This window comes from Pan troglodytes, chromosome 1 (genome assembly GCF_028858775.2).
Source record: "Pan troglodytes isolate AG18354 chromosome 1, NHGRI_mPanTro3-v2.0_pri, whole genome shotgun sequence".
Lineage (NCBI taxonomy): Eukaryota > Metazoa > Chordata > Mammalia > Primates > Hominidae > Pan > Pan troglodytes.
In genome coordinates, this window is record NC_072398.2 from 17,411,541 (window position 1) to 17,431,078 (window position 19,538).

At 42.4% G+C, this 19,538-nt stretch overlaps 1 protein-coding gene across 9 annotated transcripts in view; it reads right to left on the bottom strand.

The window, feature by feature from the left end:
- The window catches only part of DISC1 (DISC1 scaffold protein), a 414,923-nt gene that overhangs the window by 269,016 nt on the left and 126,369 nt on the right, over positions 1-19,538 (bottom strand). For 8 of the 9 annotated variants that reach the window (XM_001151459.7, XM_054660130.2, XM_009441659.4 and 5 more), the window contains exons 5-6: positions 4,715-4,844; positions 910-1,145 (exon numbers count right to left, since the gene is read on the bottom strand). In XM_001151459.7, the coding sequence (XP_001151459.4) occupies positions 910-1,145; positions 4,715-4,844 (366 nt within the window). Of the gene's footprint in view, positions 1-909; positions 1,146-4,714; positions 4,845-19,538 lie in introns of those variants that run through there. The other variant, XM_009441664.4, reaches the window with a different exon arrangement.

The window sequence follows — 19,538 nt, forward strand, 5'->3', positions numbered from 1 at the left end:
TAGCCAGATGTGGAGGCTCAAGCCTGTGATTCCAGCTACTCCAGACGCTGAGGCAGAAAGGATCACTTAAACCCAGGAATTTGAAGCTATAGTGAGCCATGATTGTGCCACTGTGCTCCAGCCTGGGCAACAAAGCAAGACCCTGTCTCTTAAAAATAAATAAATAAATAAATAAATAAAGGGCAAAAAGTAGATGTGTATCTTATAGACATTCCATGATACAGAATACAGGGATGATTCTCACTCCAGAGTAGAGTGGAGAAGACCGGGCTTCAGAATTAATGAACAGGAGTGTAAATATCAGTTTTCTCTCTTATTAATTAGGACTTTGGGCAAATTATAACCTTCTTAAACTTTTTTTCCTCACCTGTAAAATGAATACAACAACCGAAGTAACTCATAGAGTCCGCTTATAACACTGCCTGGTACATGGTAAGCACCCAATACATTTTAGCTACCAGTAACAATCCATTCTTCCAGATGGGAACTTTGTCATTGGGTGTCCCTCTCTCAATAGCTTGCCTCTTCCCTTAGTGAGAGGCATAGTTCATCCAGATGATCGTCCTCAGCAAAAGTTGGCATTAGGATCTCTAACCAATTGAACTCCAACAGTTCTCAAAGGGAGAGAGGGTGTCCTGAGGGTGTTTGGAAATGGGGAGGGTGCATATTGGAATGGGGAGGGTCGCTGGCATTTAGTGGGTTAAGTGGCCAGGATGTGAAATAACTTGCAATGTTCAGGACTGCCCCACACCATGAAGAATTTTCCCACCCAAAACACCAATGGTGCTTCCACTGAAAAATACAGACTGCTTGGGAAATGTTTAGAAATGAAAGACAGCAGACAAAATCATTCCAATGAACAGGTCAAAGAGGCGAGCGACCCAAAATCAGTTAGGAAATCAGCAGTACCTCCTTATGGTTTCCGGTGGCTCTGCATGGAAGGGAATCTGACCGGCTGAGGCCAGGGTGTCCTGCAAGGCCTTGCTGACCTCCTGCAGCTGACCCAGGGACAGCTGGCCCACCAGTGGGGTCAGGTCGCAGCCCTGCCACTGGAGTTGCTGCTCTTGCTCCTCTATTTCCCTTCTCAGCTGTTGATCTTTGGCTTCCAGCACAAACATCCTTGCTTGGAGAGCTTCGATTTCTTTCTGTAGAGAATGAGGAGACAAGATTTTATAAATTAACCCTGCTCACGGCAAACTGCTCTGAGGATAATGACTCGTTTAAATGAGAATTGGCCATATGCACCAGAACCACAAAACTCCCCTTCCAAGGCAGGCAGATTTTTGGAGGTTTGCTGAACTGGAAAAATCATGCCAGCTTTATATTTCTAATGAGTTGGCATAAGGAAAAACATTCCCTCCCGAGCATTAAATAACTATGGGGGGTGAGCCAAGAATTTGACTTGGAAGAACCCAGCAGATACATAAATGACTTACTTCATTTCGGATGGATGAGTTAGGACACAGGGCAGGGAGCCTCATGCACCTGAGGTCTGAGCTAAGCAGGTTACCCCAGCCACAGACCAAAACAAGAAATGCAACCGACCCTTTGTTAGTCTGTCCCCAAACACAAGAATTCAGAGTACAGAGAAAGGTAAAAAATGGCTTCTTAAGTCTACAGGACTGAGAGAAGAAGGAGATGCTGCAGATGGTGCCATGCAGTCTAAAGTTCATGAAAATATAAATAAATGTAATTTCTACGAATATAGCAAACTGAAATCCAAATAATCCATAAAATATCATTTAATATTAAGGTCAATTAACTAAACAAGCAGCAGGTAATGAATGCCCGTCATGTGCACAGTGTTATAGTAGATCATCGTCTCACTGCCCATATGATTCTGAATAAAAAATAAGACTCTTAATTAACATACTCCCATGTTTTGTGGGGATAAGAGTGCAACTCTAATCCTGGGTGTCTCCTAACCTCTTATTCACGTTCTCTCAGCCCCGAGGTGCATCACCTACAACTTCTACCTCCTGAACCCACTTCAAGTCTGGGAGCGGGGAGAAGAATTGGGAGTTACTAAAGAATGTCTACTACCAAGACATTCTAAGAAAAAAGTAATGCCTCAGTGTCCCCAATTGCTCCAAGATTACAGTATTACTGACAAAGTCTCTCAACTAACCTCTCTACCTCCACCTTTGACTTCCTCTACCCTATTCATTTCTTTTTCTTTTAGTTTTTTTAACTGGTAAAACACACATAGCATAAAATTCACCAACTTGAGCATTTTTAAGTGTAGAGTTCAGTGGCATTAAGTACATTCACACTGTTGTACAACCATCACTGCCATCCATCCACAGAACTCTTTTCATCTTGCAAAACTGAGACTCTGTACCCATTGAAAACTAATTCCCCATTATCCTCTCTTCCTCCAAGTCCCTGGGAATCACCATTCTACTTTCTCTATGAATTTGACTCCTCTAGGTAACTCAGACAAGTGGAATCATACAGCATTTATCCTTTTGCAACCAGTGTATTTCACTTAGCATAATGTCCTCAAGGTTCAACCATGCTGTAGCGTGTGTCAGAATTTCCTTCCGAGACTGAGTAATATCTCATTACATGTACATACTCGTTTTGTTTATCATTTATCTGTTGATGAGCACTTGAGTTGTTATCACCTTTTGGCTATTGTGTATAACACTGCTATGAACATGGGTGTGTAAACATCTCTTTGAGTCTGTGCATTCAATTTTTTTGAGAGAGACATATACCCAGAAGGGGAGGTGGCTGGACCACATAGTCAATCAATTTTTAATCTTTTAAGGAAGCTGCATACTGTTTTCCTATTGTCTTACATCCTATTCCTAATACAGGAGTCAAATTATTTACAATGTGGTCAGATCATGTCACTTCACTGCTTAACACCATCCAATGGTTCCCTGTTGCAATCTGAGAAAAGTCCACATCCTTACAAGGCCCCTTTATCTCTGACTTCCTCCCCAAATCCTCCCCCTCATTTACACTGCTCCAGCCACATGGGCCTCCAGCTGCCCTCTGAACACAGCAGGCCCACTCCCACTCTAAGCCTTCATGTCGGTATCCCCCTGCAGGATCCTCTTGCAGAAATTTCTGCAAGGCCTACTCCCTCTCCTCTTTGAACTGTTGGGTCCAATCTCACTTCTCAATGAGTAGACTCCATCCTCCTCCACATCATCTTAGTCTACTCTGTGAAGCTCTTATCACCCTATAACATACCAGTTGTCTAATAGAGGTTTTATTATGTTTATCACTTATTGTCTATCTCCCCATTCTCACCCCTAGTGGATCAAAAGCTCCCCAGGAATCTCAAGCACTTCAAACAGTATCTGGCACTTAGTGAACCCTTAATAAATGTCTGTTGAATAAATGAATATTCAAGTACCTTTCCCAGAGTGCTTCAAACACTAAGTGCCCAGGGCTAAAATTATTTTCTGTACACTCTGACTGTCTCAGCAATTGTGTAGACCTTTAATTGGCAAATGTTATTAAAAATCAAAAACCAGATTTCACATTTTCAGCTATCCAAACGTTATAATGATGCACATTGACTATGTAAGTGCTCAGTTAATGGGGGAAATAGTTTCAAATAAATTGCCCTGACTTTTTCCTCCCTTTGCCACCTTACTCTTGCAGTGACCTGGATGGGGCAAATTCAGATAACACGAATACTCTATGGCCGGAGCAGAGATGGGAAGCCTCCAGCCTAAGCCAGGATTTGAACTTGGGTGTTGAAGACCTATGCTCTTCCCATGAAGTCACGTTGCTTCTAATCAATGTGTCCTCATCGCTCCCCACTCATGCTTCACAGCTCCAGGCTCAAGCAGGCATGAACCCTGTTTCAAGATTCCCTGCCTCTGGGGTGCCCTGTCAACTTCCAGAGCTCTGGCTTTAACTCAGTGCTGCACCCACATTTGTAGCCCCTCGATGATTCTTAGCCAACTTGCATCCTCTGTTCTGGGCCAACCTTGGGCTTCCACGCAGCCGGCTAATCATTCCAGATGTGCCTGCCTTGCTCAGTCCGGGCTTACAACTCTGTCTCTTAACAACTGCAGCTCACAGTCTACCATGATAGGAATTTCCATAAAGGATTTTCACAGCACAGATGTCTTTCTGCCTTTCAAAGGAAGCTTCTAAAGGTCAAAATGATAAGAAGTGGCAAATTGGCCTGGCAGACAAGAAAAGCATATTCAAAAGGTAATGAGGAATATCGAAAACAGGCACAAATGCTGCTGAGCTTTCAGCCCTCGTTTGTAATGAGATTCCTACAAGCCTTCTAGTCATTCCCACCATCTCTCCTTTTTGTACTCCCCGGCTTGACAGCCAAGGCTCTAATTGCTACACTCAATGAAAGCAAAGACCCACTTGGCTGCATTTGGCTTAAATGGATAAGAAAAATGCCAGCTTGGCACGGTGGCTCACGCCTGTAATCCCAGCACTTTGGAAGACTGAGGCAGGAGGATTCTTTGAGCCCAGGAGTTCAAGAGCAGCCTGAGCAACATACTAAGACCTGATATCTACTAAAAATAAAAAAATTTAGCCAGGCATGGGGTTCACACCTGTAGACCCAGCTACTTGGGAGGCTGAGGTGGGAGAATCACCCAGGAGCTCAAGGCTGCAATGAGCTATGATTGCACCACTGCCCTCCAACCTAGGCAACAGAGCAAGACCCTGTCTCAAAGAAAAGAAAAATGCCATCATATTTCTTGAAGTTCTTTCACCTGCTCACCTGTAGCTGCTGCTTTTCCTGAAGAAGCCAGTCTCGTCTCGTGATGGACACGTGCAAGCTGTCCTGAGCAGTGGGTTCCAACAGCCTCGGCTCCATTCTCAGTGAGGTGTGGGTGTCATCTCTGCTGGCCCTTAAAACAACACATACCTATTGGTACAGGTATGCAGAAGCTGAAATCCTCATGTTGACAAGTATTTTAAGAGTAAGAAACTCCAGCAAGTGGCCCCCATCTGTTCTCATACTTAGGAGGGTACTTACCTGTTTTTAGGATGAGCTCCTTAATGTAAGTTTCTACCTGAATTACAATCTCTTGTGATTTTTGCTTTTTCCCCTTAGTCAGAATACTATTATGGGACCTGCACTGTCCGATAAGGTAGCCCCTGACCACATGTGACACATGGTTAGCCCAAATTAAAATGTGCTAAAAGTGTAAAACACACACCAGATTTTAAGGACTTAGTATGAAAATAAAGAGTACAAAATAACTCATTCGTAATATTTTTAAGTTCATTATATGTTGAGATAATATTTTGGATATATTGAATTAAATGTATTGTTAAAATTAATTTCACCTGTTTCTTATTAATTTGGGGGAAATATAACAAGATCTTTATTCAAATGATTAGGAGTGTTGAATTCACATTCACTATTTCTGAAATTCACCAGTTCCCTTGCCTTTACGGCATCCACCCTTCCTCTGCTCATTTAGAATCTTCTGCTTTGCACTACTGTTTGAGTCACTAGTCAATGAGAAGGTTGTCACTGAGGGTTTCAGAAGATTTTCTCCCACAATCAGCTCTAATCACAGAGAAATACACTTCTTGCAGAGCCCACATCACATTTTTTTTTTATTCCCAGCACTTATCACAGTGTTGAACTTAATAAAATTAGGCTAAGAGTTCTAGAAAATGCAACTGAGCTCCTGGCAGAATTTTCACTTGATTAACTTTCTTCTTAATTTTTTTTTTTTTTTTTTTTTTTTTTTTTTTTTAGATAATGTCTTACTGCGACACCCAGGCTGGAAAGCAATGGTGCAATCTCGGCTCACTGTAATCTCAGCTTCCTGGGTTCAAGCAATTCTCCTGCCTCAGCCTCCCGAATAGCTGGGACTATAGGCGTGTGCCACCATGCCCAGCTAATTTTTGTATTTTTAGCAGAGACAGGGTTTCACCATGTTGGCCAGGCTGGTCTCGAATTCCTGACCTCAAGTGATCCTCCCTCCTCCGCTTCCCAAAGTGCTGGGATTACAGGTGTGAGTCATTGCACCTGGCCCTTAATCTTTTTTAATGTGGGTACTAGATCATTTAAAATTGTGTATATGGCTCACACTAGATTTTATTGGATAGCACTGCCTTGGTCTATCCAAACAGGGCCAAATTCCAGAGCTGACCTTGATGGAGGTTAAAAGGAGGGGTGACTGATTTGCAGATGCTTGGGTGCGAGCTTCTCAGAAAAAATTTGCTAAAAGACTGTCAAAACCACTTAAAATCTTTTAGGCTCCTTCTCTTATTCTTGCCGGAGTTGACATATTTGGTGACAGTGATGCTAGTGAAAATGTGGCACAGGTTTGGGCCTTATGTTGGTGAGCTGTCTTTACAGGAGACTTGTTGGTATTTGTCACCAAAGAATGACAAATTCACCCTTAAAACAATCCATTTCTAATGGAATGCAGGTGGGCAGGAAAACAATTTACCCTAAGCAAAACTACGTCAACAATTCAAGGAAGCTATGTCCAAGAAAATACCATCAACTAAAACCAACAGGCGAACGACAAGTTGGGAAAAATATATTGCTACACATATGGCAGAAAAAGGGATAATATTGCTAATTTATAAAAAGTTATATCAAATTATGAAGGAAAAGACAAGTGCACCAACCAGAAATTCCAAAAAGATGGAATACGGCTGAGCGTGGTGATGCACACCTGTAGTTCCAGCTACCTGGGAGGCCAAGGCAGAGAACTGCTTGAGCCTAGGAATTTGAGACCAACCTGGGCAACATAGCAAGATCCCCCACCTCAGAAATAGATGAAGTGTTAAGGAAAATGATTATTATCCAAAGTTTTTTTTTTTTTTTTTTTTTGTAGGGGGGACAAGGTCTAGCTCTGTTGCCCAGGCTGGAGTTCAGTGGCATGATATTGGCTCACTGCAACCTCTGCCTCCCAGGTTCAAGCGATTCTCCTGCCTCAGCCTCCAATGTAGCTGGGACTACAGGCACGCGCCACCACAGCCAGCTAATTTTTGTACTTTTAGTAGAGACGGGGTTTCACCTTGTTGGCCAGGATGGTCTCGATCTCCTGACCTGATGATCCGCCCACCTCGGCCTCCCAAAGTACTGGGATTACAGCCATGAGCCACCAAGCCCAGCCTCCAAAGATAGTTTTAAATGAAAATCCAAACAACATAAAACATCATCTTTCACCTAACAAACTGGCCTGGCAAAGGTTTTCCCAAACCATAAGTCTTTGGTGAGACTAGGGAATAAGAATGAGATTTAAAATTAAATATAACTTGGGATTCTACATTCCCACATCCAAGTATTGATTGCATGTAAATAATCATAGTTTTACACAAAGATCGGCTACAAAAAGCAGGTTTTTTTCTTAGTAGCCCAAGACTGAAAATACTCTAATCGTGCTCCAGCATCAGGACCTCTTAGCAATGCTAAGCAGCCACTAAAATTAGGTCACACAAGAAGATACACTGGCCTGGAAAATGTTCACTATTTATTGCTGTTTTTTCTAAAGCAGGTTTTATGGCAAAAAGTATGAAATGAACCATTGTAAAAATATTAATAACATGTACATAAAATAAAAGAAAAATATTCACCAAAATGCTATCAGCTCTTATCTCTGGGTGGTGGAATCATTTCTTTCCATTGATCTTTCTAAAGTTTCCATAGTGAGCATGTATCATTTTTACAACTGTAACATAAAATGTTTGCCAACACACACTAAGTAGCTGCACTTTTGATTTAAATATTTTAACATAGCCAATTAGTCTTGTAGCTCTTGAACATGTCTGTGTTTTAAATAAAGCTCATCAATAACATCACCTTCAAGGTCATCTTCCCCTGCAGAGGAGCAGACATCTGTAGCTCTGACACTTGGAGGCATAAACTCAGCATCCTAAAAAGGCCAAATTAAACCTATCCCCTCCTTCCGTGGCATCTCCCACACAGCTAGATCTTGTCTGCCACCTTTGTACTTATTTCAGGGCTCAATGAGGAGAAGCGTGAAGCTGCATGTTCTTATTTATATATTAACACAGGGTCGCACTGCCTCCGCATTTCTTAGAAAAGAAAATGAGTAACTGATCCTAATATATGTTGTGCTATGTTTGTCTCCTTTTACTCCTACCCCATTTCATTCATTCATTCAGAAAAAGAAAAAACATTACTGAGCTTGCCTGGTATGTACTATGGATTGTGCTTGGCTCTGGGGACACAATGCTAAACAGTTCTTGGTTCTTCCATGGAGCAGGAGAGACAAATGCATCAACAGAAAAATTACAAAGCAATGAAGAAATGGGCAATTGCAAGGCATGGACCAATGATGGTAGACTTTAAAGCTGGGGGAGACTCTTCCCCCTTGCTGAGTCTTAACTTGACACTTACGAAATAAGTGAACCAACCAACCATGGTGCAATGAAGCAGGCTTCATACATTTAGAAACAATACTAGAAAATATGTCACCTCAGTTTTTGTACGTTAGAAAACAGCAGTTACAGAAAAAGGAACCTTGCTTTTGTTCCTAAGTCTACCAAAAAGATCGGATTCTCTGAATAATCTTAAAGGTCACTTATTGTAACATATGACATAATTTAGAAATCTATTCTTTGTTTCATATGCTTAAAGGCAAATAGCAGCAGCAAGAAAAATGTTTAAACTGATAATAAAATAAAGTACTATGAATCAAGAATGTACTGTTCACCAGACGTTATCTTTTGATCACATTCGCTTCTCATTACAGACCTAAGATGAAGATGCTATTATACCGGTTTTGCTGATGAGGAAACCGAGTCCCGGTGGGTCAGGGTCTAGCCCATGGCCATGCAGACAGCAGGAAGGAGAGTTTAGGAGTCAATGCGGATCAGGCTGAGTCCCAGGTTCCTGCTCTTTCCCAGATACCACACACCATTAGGTTCTCAGCAAGCCCAGGAACTTCCATCTCCCCTGCCTTCCAGTCACATCCACACACACCCATTGTTTGAGTCCTCTTGGTGGCTATCAGCAGGGCAGTGCAACGTGGAGAGTGCACAGCCTGTGGAGGCAGAGGCCACGCTTTGGGTCTTGGTTCTGCCTTTTTCACACCGTGTCACCGCACTTACCTAATCTCTCTGAACCTTATCTTCTTCATTTTTAAAATAAGAATGACAGTGATGATGATAACAAAAATGGCTTCCCTATGGAGCGAACTATGGGGAACAAATTGACTTGATAAATGACCACTGAGCATCTCCTGTATACAGACCCCACCCTCACACTGGGGCTGTTTGGGGATGGAGACAAAACACCTCCATCCTCAAGAAGCTTGCTGTTGATCTCCCCAGGATCTCAATGTTTGTATCGGGAAAATGAACACTGTACTCATGTCCAAAGCACTCACTTTCTGATGAAAGATGTGGGCCAGGCATGGTAGCATAAGCCTGTCATCCCAGCACTTTGGGAGGCTGAGGCAGGAGGATCACTTGAGCCCAGGAGTTCTAGTCCAGCCTGGGCAAGACAGTGAGACCTTATCTCTACCAAAAAAAAAAAAAAAAAACTAAAAATTAGGCACAGTGGCACGTGCATGTAGTCCCAGGTATTTGGGAGGCTGAAGTGGCAGGATCACTTGAGCCCAGGAGTTAGAGGCTGCAGTGAGCTATGATCATGCTGCTGCACCCCAGCCTAGGCAACAGGGCAATCAATACCACAAAGAAAGGAAAGGAAGGAAGGCAGGCAGGAGGGCAGGAAAGGCAGGCAGGCAGGCAAGGGAAGGGAAAAGAAAAGGAAAGGAAAGGAAAGAAAGAAAAGAAAGGAAGGAAGGGAAAGAAAGAAAGAAAAAGAAAGAAGGAAAGAAAGAAAGAAAAGAAAAAGAAAAGAAAAAAGAAAAGAAAGAAAGAAAAAAGAAAAGAGAAAGAAAAAAAGATAAAATGTGTCTGAGGATATTTATATGCATCAGAAGAAATGTCTGGAACAAAACCATCCTACTACTATCTGGTACTGATGTCTGTGGGAACGAAACACACTTCCTCCTCTGGGCTCCAGAGTCTCAGCCTGTTTGCACAGTTCCTCGTTCCTGACTGTGAACCTGGAGGGAAGGGATTGAGCTCATCTCATGGTGAGGACCCCAGTGCCCAGCACTTAGTAGGGGCTTGGCAAATATTTATAGAATGATTCAATGAGTCTGTGTCCTAGAAAATCCAGAAGTCGTTTATATTCACTTTTCTATTGCATTGGATCATTTCTTTGCACTAATTTATTCCCCAATTTGCTCTGCTTATGCTAATAGTACAAGTTTCTTGAATTTCCTAAATAGATACCATCTGGGTCGGGATGAGAGTCATTGAAGGAAATCAACACAGAATTGAAAATTAGCTACAGAGTAGCTACAGGTGGGTAACTGGGAATTCTCTATATTATCATTAATCACATTCATTACTTAATCCATAAGAAAATCCCCTGTGATTAACCAAAACTCTTCTGTCTGTCTCTCATATTCTTACTCCAGGTAGAGAAAGGGACCCACAGATGGCTGAGTGATGGCCCCAGGACACACTGTAGCTCAGTAATGAAGCAAGGGACAGGCTTCCGTCTTTCAAATCTTCTGTCCTCTGAGTCAGGCTTCCTTTGTGTTCTGCAATGTTGTCCCCTTTATATTTAATAATTCTCAATTTGTAATCCCTGATGTCGCTGCAAATTAGCATCGCTGCTGTAAACTAATCAGTATGCAAAATGAGCAAATCCCTCAGGGGCAAGAAATAAAAACATGCAGGGTAGAATGTTAGAACAGCACTCAGTGCCAATGGGGATTCAGGTGTCCAAGATCACACCCGGAACCCACAGTGTCATACAGGTCTCCATTGGCACCACCCCAGTATGGGAAAAATCTTGGCCTTTTCCATCAATAATTTAAAGGAGGATAAAATCCATTCATAAAATAAGATCCTACATCACAGAAAAAATTAGCTCCAAATTGCACAGGAAAAATGTTTTCATTCCATTGACAATTTTTACCATGTGACTGTTTGAATGCATATTTCAGGAATATTGAAAAAAGAATGAAGAAATCGTCTAGGTGTCTGTGGTTCCTGTGCCAGCTTCTTAAGGGGTGCACGCCTGTGATGAGCCTACATTGCCACCTCCTTCCCAGCCCAGCACTCAGGCCCCCTGGGCCCTCTAGTGCCCTTGGCATTGCTCGAGAGGCCACCTTCAGAAGGCTTTGCAAGTGAGAATGTTGACAGGGCAAGGAGAAGCCAGGAAATCCACCTGTGAGAAAATCCTGCACCGGAACTGCTAGTGACAGTGCTGTGGTTTACGCATCTTCACATGTATGTAACACAGGAGGTCCTTCTCTGAGACCCCTAATGTTGTTAGAGTACCAGAAAAATTGCTTTGTGCCACTGCTGGAATCACAGAATTTTAGTCTCAGAAAGGACCAAAACTAATAAGGCCAATGTTCTCATCATCACAGTTAGAAAAATGCGGTCCTGAGGGAGTGCCACCTTTCAGATGACTATTTCTGGCAACAAGAGTTGGGTATAACTCTTCTGATTAAGGTTGCTAATTGCTGCTCCCTACTGATGACTATCCTATCAAATTTATGTCATATGACTTGTGTGTCCCATCTCTCCCTCTTTGGGAAGATGGTGATAAAGAAGGGGTTTGGGCCAGTCATAGAACCAATGAAGTGCACTTTACACCTAGAAATAGCTTGCTCACTCAATCAATGATGCCCTAAATTACGAAGGCCATTCTGAGAGCACAAAAGAATGTTGTAAAATTGCCAGAGACAATACAGGTAACTTTATAATTCTTCCATATATATATGATTTGGGTCTAAAAAGTAAGGAGCATGGAGAAGTCACATTCCTTGGGAAACTGACTTTCATTGTTTTATACAGTCTTATCCCACTCATAGAAATGACCACCCGGCAAGAGAGGCACATGAATATTTATCTGGGTTCATAATAGTTATGCCTGATGTCACTGGCCTCAGGACAGACTTCAGTTGAGTTGGAACAAAGAGGATGATATGGAAGACCTTTATTTGGGAGCTTTTATTTATAATCCAATAGTTCCAAAACAAGTTCTGAGAAGTCCTCTGTGGCTCACAACTTATTTTTCCCCCCTTGTCCTTTCTCCCTTCTCTTATTGAGGCCATGACTAAGGGTCTGGAGTTGGTCTCCTGGGAGTGGGACACAGGGCATGCCACTGTCTTTTGTGGTTCCCCATCTCCTGATCTGATTTGGGGTTCAGAAATATATCCTGGTTTGTTGGTAATAACAAATATTTTTTTCTTAGCAATGAGATCTTGCTCTGTCAGCCAGGCTGGAGTGCAGTGGTGTAATCATAGCTTGCTACAGCCCCAAATTCCTGAGTTCAAGCAATCCTCCTGACTTAAGAACAATTCCAAGTAGATAGGACTACAGGTACGCACCACCGCATTTGGCTAGTTTTTTTTGGTTTTGTTTTGTTTTGTTTATTTTTGTAGAGATGGGGTCTCACTATGTTGCCCAGGCTTGTCTCAAACTCTTGGTCTCAAGCAATCCTCCTGCCTCAGCCTCCCAAAGAGCTGGGATTACAGGTGTGAGCCACTATGTCCAGCCAGTAATGATAATTTTCATGTTGTATCATAGCCATCTCATTTTATATCCTGGGTAAAATGTGTCTGTAACAGTTATTTTCTGGTCTCATACAGTGTATCTTGATTCCAATCTCAAGGGCTTAGAGCTGATCATCACTGAATTCTGTGACACTGAATGCTGTGTTAGTCCCTACATGACAACCAAAGGGAAATAAAGAATCACATGTTTCAAAGGCAATTGAGGAGCAATTGGCCAGAGGAAGAATGACTCTGTCCAAAAGCATCATGGTGCTGCACAACATTCATCTTCTCTGTTCCCATCTCAAAGGAAGTATGCTAGTGGGAAATATGTGGACAGGAAAACTGGGGCTCTGCCTTGATAAGCCCCACTGGAAAACCATGATAGATCTTTGTTTTAAACTTTGTTATATTTTGTTTGCTTGAGTTTGAGGTTATCCCCTGGGAAAAGGTCTTCGATAAAGGACATTTTGTGTGCGCATGCATACAAACACATACATGCACACACACAATTTCGGTTACAAATAGGACCAGTTTTCACGTACATATTGGTGAAGATCCAGTGGAAAAATGCACGGGGTGTATAGTTAGAGAAATGCAATGTATTCATGAGAAAATTATCTTCCAAATGTGTGATGATAGTAGGCCAACTCTCTCTCTTAGGAGAAAGGAAAAATAACTTTCCTTTGATTGGATGGAAGACACAGTAGGAACAGAAGCCTCTCTCTTCTCTTCTGATCCCTGTTGTCACAGGATATTGAGGTAGAAATTTCCTGTTGCTCCAGAGTTGGAAACTAAAGCTGAAGGACATAGACCTAAACGCTCTGCATTCTGAATCTCTAATGACGGAGTGGGGCATCCTACCCCTGGGGCTGCTCAACCAGCACCTCTGCAATCAACCACCACTCTCAATACCCACCCACCTGTTGGCCATCTAGGAAATGGGTCTTCATGAGAGACGCGTTTTTCTCCCCTACCCCATGGTTTGCCTATCCAAACCTGGCCCACATGGGAGTAAACTCTTCTACTCAAACCCAGTGGGAAAAAAAAAATCCACTAGATTCACTCACAAAGATTGGGGGTGCCCTGCAAGAAGGAAGACTGACATCTAATTCTCTAACGTGGATATCTGTCTATATTTAGGTTCTCTTAACAGCAGAGCCTGAGACAGGGACCTGAGTACAGGTTGTTTTTTGAAGAAGTGATTCCCAAGAAACTAGAGTGAGAAAGAGGAAAATTCAATAAAAGGTTCATTGTGGAGCTGGTCACCACACGGACAAATGGAACCCATTGGCCAAAAGGTTCCTAGTAGTAGGAACCTCCTAGAAAAGAAAAAAAAAAAAACAGTGTGGAGCATACCTCAGAACTGTTCCCTAAGAGGCTGGGTAGGCTGGGGCATTATCCACCCCCACCCCTCCTCACACAGGTTCCGAGAACACCTGTGCAGACAGGCCTGCTAAACCTGTTGGGTGCCTGAGTGGAAAGCCGACTGTGAGCACGGTTCCCAGTTGCGGAGGGAATCGGAGGGAGGCCGAGGGATTGGGACACAGGGCACCCAAACTGTCCGCTGCAGCATTGTTTAAGGAACTCACTTCTGATGTGTTGCTGCCCCGTAAACCAGGGAAAAAGGAATTAGAGAGACCTAGCAGGGCAGAGAGGGTCTATTATAGGGTGGCCTGAGCATATACCATTTGTTGTGGCAAAGATACATGAACTTCCCACAGGAATCAAGAGGATATCACAAAAGTTATTCCTCCAACAAGCAAATCCACTGGGCCAGAGGACCCCACAGAAGAGGGGTCAAATGATTTGAGTACCAATATCTGCCCTCAGAGGAACCTAGTTAACCCCTGAAGATAGTTAAAGCTCTCTTGGCTGCTGGCAGGATCTGAACATAACCCAGGGTGCTCTTCTACACGAGTTCAGAGGATTAAACAGTGTTTCTCAAAAGCTGAATTAAATTGTGATTTTTAAGAACAAAGTGACAACAAAAATAATAAAACATAAAGGATCTGATTGTATCTGGATGTTTACAGCTTCTTAAATCTTATCCTAAACTAAATTTTATTAACCTGGGAACCAAAGACCCTCTAAGGAGTGAACGAATAACTCAGGAGATCTGTGAGTCTCCTGAAAATACACTCAATAGTTTTCATATATGTACATGTGTACACGTGGTTTTGCAATAGAGGAAGTCCATAGCTTTCATCAGCTTCTCAAAATAAATAAATACTTGATCTCAAAAAGGTTAGCAGGCACTTATTTGAGTTATTAATTAGTATTTAACATTGTTCATGTTGATACAACTATTTTATTTCTACAGGAAAAGCACCACTCATTCAAAAATATTATATATACTCCTTGACTCGGAGAGCCTGTGAGAGCGGTTTCTGTCCAGGCTCTGGGCTGTGTGAGCTTCAGCCTGCCACCATGGCCCCCTGGTGGTCACTGTGAAAACAGCAGTGGGTAGCTGGCACACTGAAAGGCAGGTTTTAAAAAAATTTTAGCAACTAGGTAATTGTGTTAATATGCATTAGAAAAATTTCAGAAAGTTAATTTCAACTTATTATTTTCTAGTTACGGTAATAATAAGACAGGTGGATTTAGCAAAACAAAAGCCGAGATAAAACATAAATAACTTTAGTTTAGAAACCAGTGATCTAATTTAACCCCCTCATTTTCTGATGAAGGGAGTGGAGTTTGAAGAGGTTCGATAACTACACCAAGCCATATACAGCTGGTTGGTGGAAGAGAAAGGACCAGAAATGACCTCCTATCCAAGGTTCTGTCAAGATTCTGCGCAACTCCTTCTTGCTGGCAAGTTCAGAAGAAAAGCTGAAGGAGCATTTTCCTCTAGGGCAACTGAATCCCAATAAAGTGAAGTCAGTCTCTCTCTCTCTCTCTCTCTCTCTCTCTCGATATTCACATATACGTTTGTGAACCTATATATAGCTACATATGCATATGTGTCACATTCACACATTCAATGAATATAGAATACAGATTATGGGCCAGACACTATTCTAGTCTCTAGAAATAGAAAGATAAATATAATACAGTCTTGTCCTCAAGGAGCTTATCATCTGTCAGAGTAAACAGATATTCAAGAAAACAGATGTATTTAAGACCTAAGCAGAAGTGAAGTCATTCAAGGTATGCTGTCATTCAAGGGAGAGGCAGTGTGACTGATGAGCAGAGCTTTGCAAGGATATTTGTTTCACTAAGTCTGGAAGAATGGGCAATAGTTGGTAACAACAATGGGGCATGAGCAAGATCATAGAATCTAGAAACATTCAGAACATGGGGGTAACATATAATATTTCAGTAAGTGTCTATTGCAGATGCTGGTAATGTCTAGTTAAATGCTGGGCAGCTGGGCAGGGGCTGGATCGTGAAGACTTTTAATGTCATGCTAAGCAACATGAATTTTATCCTGCAAGCAATAGGGAGCCATTGAGCATAACAAAATACTTCTATCATGGCCTTGTGGAAGATGAATGAGAGGTGGTAATAATGGAATCAGAAATACCAGCAAGGAGACCACTGCAATAATCCAGATTTAAAGTGTTAAAGACCAGAACTAAGGCATTGACGTGCAGGTGAGACAAGTGAGTGGAAATGAGAGAGACAGACAGTGGACACAACAGGACTTGGTGACCAATGACTGTGGGGAGGGATGGAAAGGGAGGATCCAGAGATGCCTCAGAGTCCTTGCTTGGGTAACTGGGTAAATGGCAGTGAAAGTCATTCAGACTGGGGATATAGGAGAAGGAACTGAATGGGGAGAACAACGGTAAATTTAGTTTAAAAGATAGCAAACTTAGTAAAAGGCAAGGATAAAGAGATAGTAATGTTAAGGATAAAAAGATACTAAATTAAGTAAAAATAAGGGAGATGCTCAATAGAAAACTGAATTGTGGATTGGAATTCTGGAGATAAATCAGGGCTAGAGATAGAAATTTGGGAAAAAATAGTATAGAAACAGTATCTGAAGCCTCAGAGCATTTGAGACCACTGAGAAAGAAGATACAAAGTGAGAAGAGAGGAAAAGCTAGAACAGAAGACAGAAGAACAACAATATTAAAGAGAAAGGGGCTGGGCATGGTGGCTCATGCCTGTAATCCCAACACTTCAGGAGCCCAAGGTGGAAGAATTGCTTAACCCCAGGAGTTTGAGACCAGCCTGGCCAATAGAGTGAGACTCTGTCTCAAAAAAAAAAAATTAAGAAGAAAGGGAGAGAAGGAGCTCATAAGACATTAAGAAGAATGGCCAGAAATGTAGCAAGAAGACCAGGAAGGGTGAAATCATGAAAGCCAAGGGAAATGGGAGTTTTAAGAATGAATTTATTAAAAATTCTAGACACTGCCATGATACATAGCAGAATAAGAATTGAAAAATGTCTTTTAATTTAGCAAATAGAAAGTCATTGCTGACTTTGGTAGATATTTGAGGAGTGATAGAGATAGAAATCAGGTCACAGTGAGCTCAAAAAGTGAATGGAACATTCACTGGCATAGTATACAGACAACTCCTGTAAGGAAAAGGAAAGAGGATGATAGCTCATAAAGTAAGCCAACAGTTAATATTGGCTTGATAAATGTTTAATAAAGGCCTATACTTTTCTGGGGGCCTTATTAGGTCAAACCCCATAAAATGTTTGACAGGTTTCAAACAGTCAAATATAAGAGATGTCCTTATGGTGTAACCTAATATAATTAAGAATGCATGACACTGGCTTTTAGTTAATCATATTCTATCAAAAACTTAGGCAAGACCACAATAAAAGCATCACTCTCTGCTATGGTTTGGATCTGCATCCCCACCCAAATCTCATGTTGAATTGTAATCCCCAATGTTGGAGGTGGGTCCTGGTGGGAGGTGATTAAATCATGGGGATGGATCTTTCATGAATGTTTAACACCATCCCCTGGTGTTCTCGTGATAGAGTTCTCACAAGGTCTGGTTGTTTAAAAGTGAGTAATACCTCCCATTTCTCTCTCTCTTGCTGCTCCAGCCATGTGATATGCTAGCTCCCCCTTCACCTTCTGCCATGATTGTAAGTTTCCTAAGGCCTGCCCAGAAGCCAGAGCAGATGCCAGATCATGCTTCCTGTACATCCTGCAGAATTGTGAGCCAATTAAGCCTCTTTTCTTTATAAATTACCCAATCTTGGGTATTTCTTTATAATAATGTGAAAATGGACTAATACAGAAAATTGGTACCAAGAAGTGGGGCATTGCTATAAAGTAAAGATACCTGAAAATGTGGAACTGGCTTTGGAATTGGGTAATGGGCTGAGGTTGGAAGAGTGTGGATGGCTCAGAAGAAGACACGAAGATGAGGAAAAGTTTGGAAATGCCTAGAAACTGATTGAATGGTTATGACCAAAATGCTGGTAGTGATATGAACAGTGAAAGCCAGGCTGATGAGGTCTCAGATGGAAATGAGAAACTTATTGGGAACTGGAGTAAAGGTCAATTTTGTTATTGCTTAGCAAAGAACTTGGCTGCATTGTGCCCCTGCCCTAGGGAATCTGTGGATCTTTGAACTTGAGATTAATGATTTAGGGTATCTGGTGGAAGACATTTCTAAGCAGCAAAGCATTCAAGATGTGGCCTGGCTGCTTCTAACAACCTATTCTCATATGCATGAGCAAAGAAATGACCTAAAGTTGGAACTTATATTTAAAGAGGAAACAAAGCATAAAAGTTTGGAAAATTTGCAGCTTGGCCATGTGGTAGAAAAGAAAAGACCATTTTCGAGGGAGGAATTCAAGCAGGCTGCAAAAATTTGCATAAGTTAAAAGGAGCTGAGTGCTAATAGCCAAGACAATGGGGAAAAGGCCTCAGAGGCATTTCAGAGACCTTCATGGCAGCCCCTCCCCTCATAGGCTTGGAGGCCGAGGAGGACGGAATGGTTTCATGGGCCAGCCCCAGGGCCCCACTGCTCTGCACAGCCTCAGGACACTGCTCCTCACACTGCTGTCAGTTTTTCCAACTCCAGACATGGCTCAAAGGGGTCCAGATACAGCTTGGACCACTGCTTCTGAGGGTGCAAGCCATAAGCCTTGGCAATTTCCACATGGTGTTAAGCCTGCAGGTGCACAGAGTGCAAGAGTTGAGGCTTGGGAGCCTCTGCCTAGGTTTCAGAGGATGTATGGAAAAGTTTGGTTGTCTAGGCAGAAGTCTGCTGCAGGGCAGGACCCCTCATGGAGAACCACTACTAGGGTAATATGGAGGGGGAATGTGGAGTTGGAACCCCACACAGAGTCCCCACTGGGGCACTGCCTAGTGGAGCTGTGAGAAGGGGGCCACCATCCTGCAGACCCTGGAATAGCAGATCCACTGGCAGCTTGCATCCTCAGCATGGAAAAGCTGCAGGCACTCAATGCCAGCCTGTGAGAGCAGCTGCAGCATCTGAACCCTGCAAAGCCACAAGGACAGGGCTGCCCAAGGTTATGGGAGCCCACTCCTTGCACCAGTGTGCTCTGGATGTGAGACATGGAGTCAAAATGAGATTATTTTGGAGCTTTAAGATTTAATGACTGCCCTACTGCATTTCAATTTGCATGGGGCCTGTAGCCCCTTTCTTTTGACCAGTTTCTCTCTTTTGGAACAGGAGTATTAACCCAATGTCTATATCTTGGAAGTAACTAACTGGTTTTATATTTTACAGACTCTCACAGGCAGAAGGGACTAGGCTTGTCTCAGATGAGACTTTGGACTTTTGAGTTAATGCTGGAAATGAGTTAAGACTTTGGGGGACTATTGGGAAGGGATGATTGTATTTTGCAATGTGAGAAAAACATGAGATTTGGGGAGAACATGGGTGGAATGATATGGTTTGGATCTGTGTCCCCACCCAAATCTCATGTGAAATTGTAATCCCAAGTGTTGGAGGCAGGGCCTGGTGGAAGATGACTGCATCATGGGGGTGGATACTTCATGAATGGTTTAGCACCATCCTCTGGTGCTATTCTCATGATAGAGTTCTCATGAGATCTGGTTGTTTAAAAGTGTG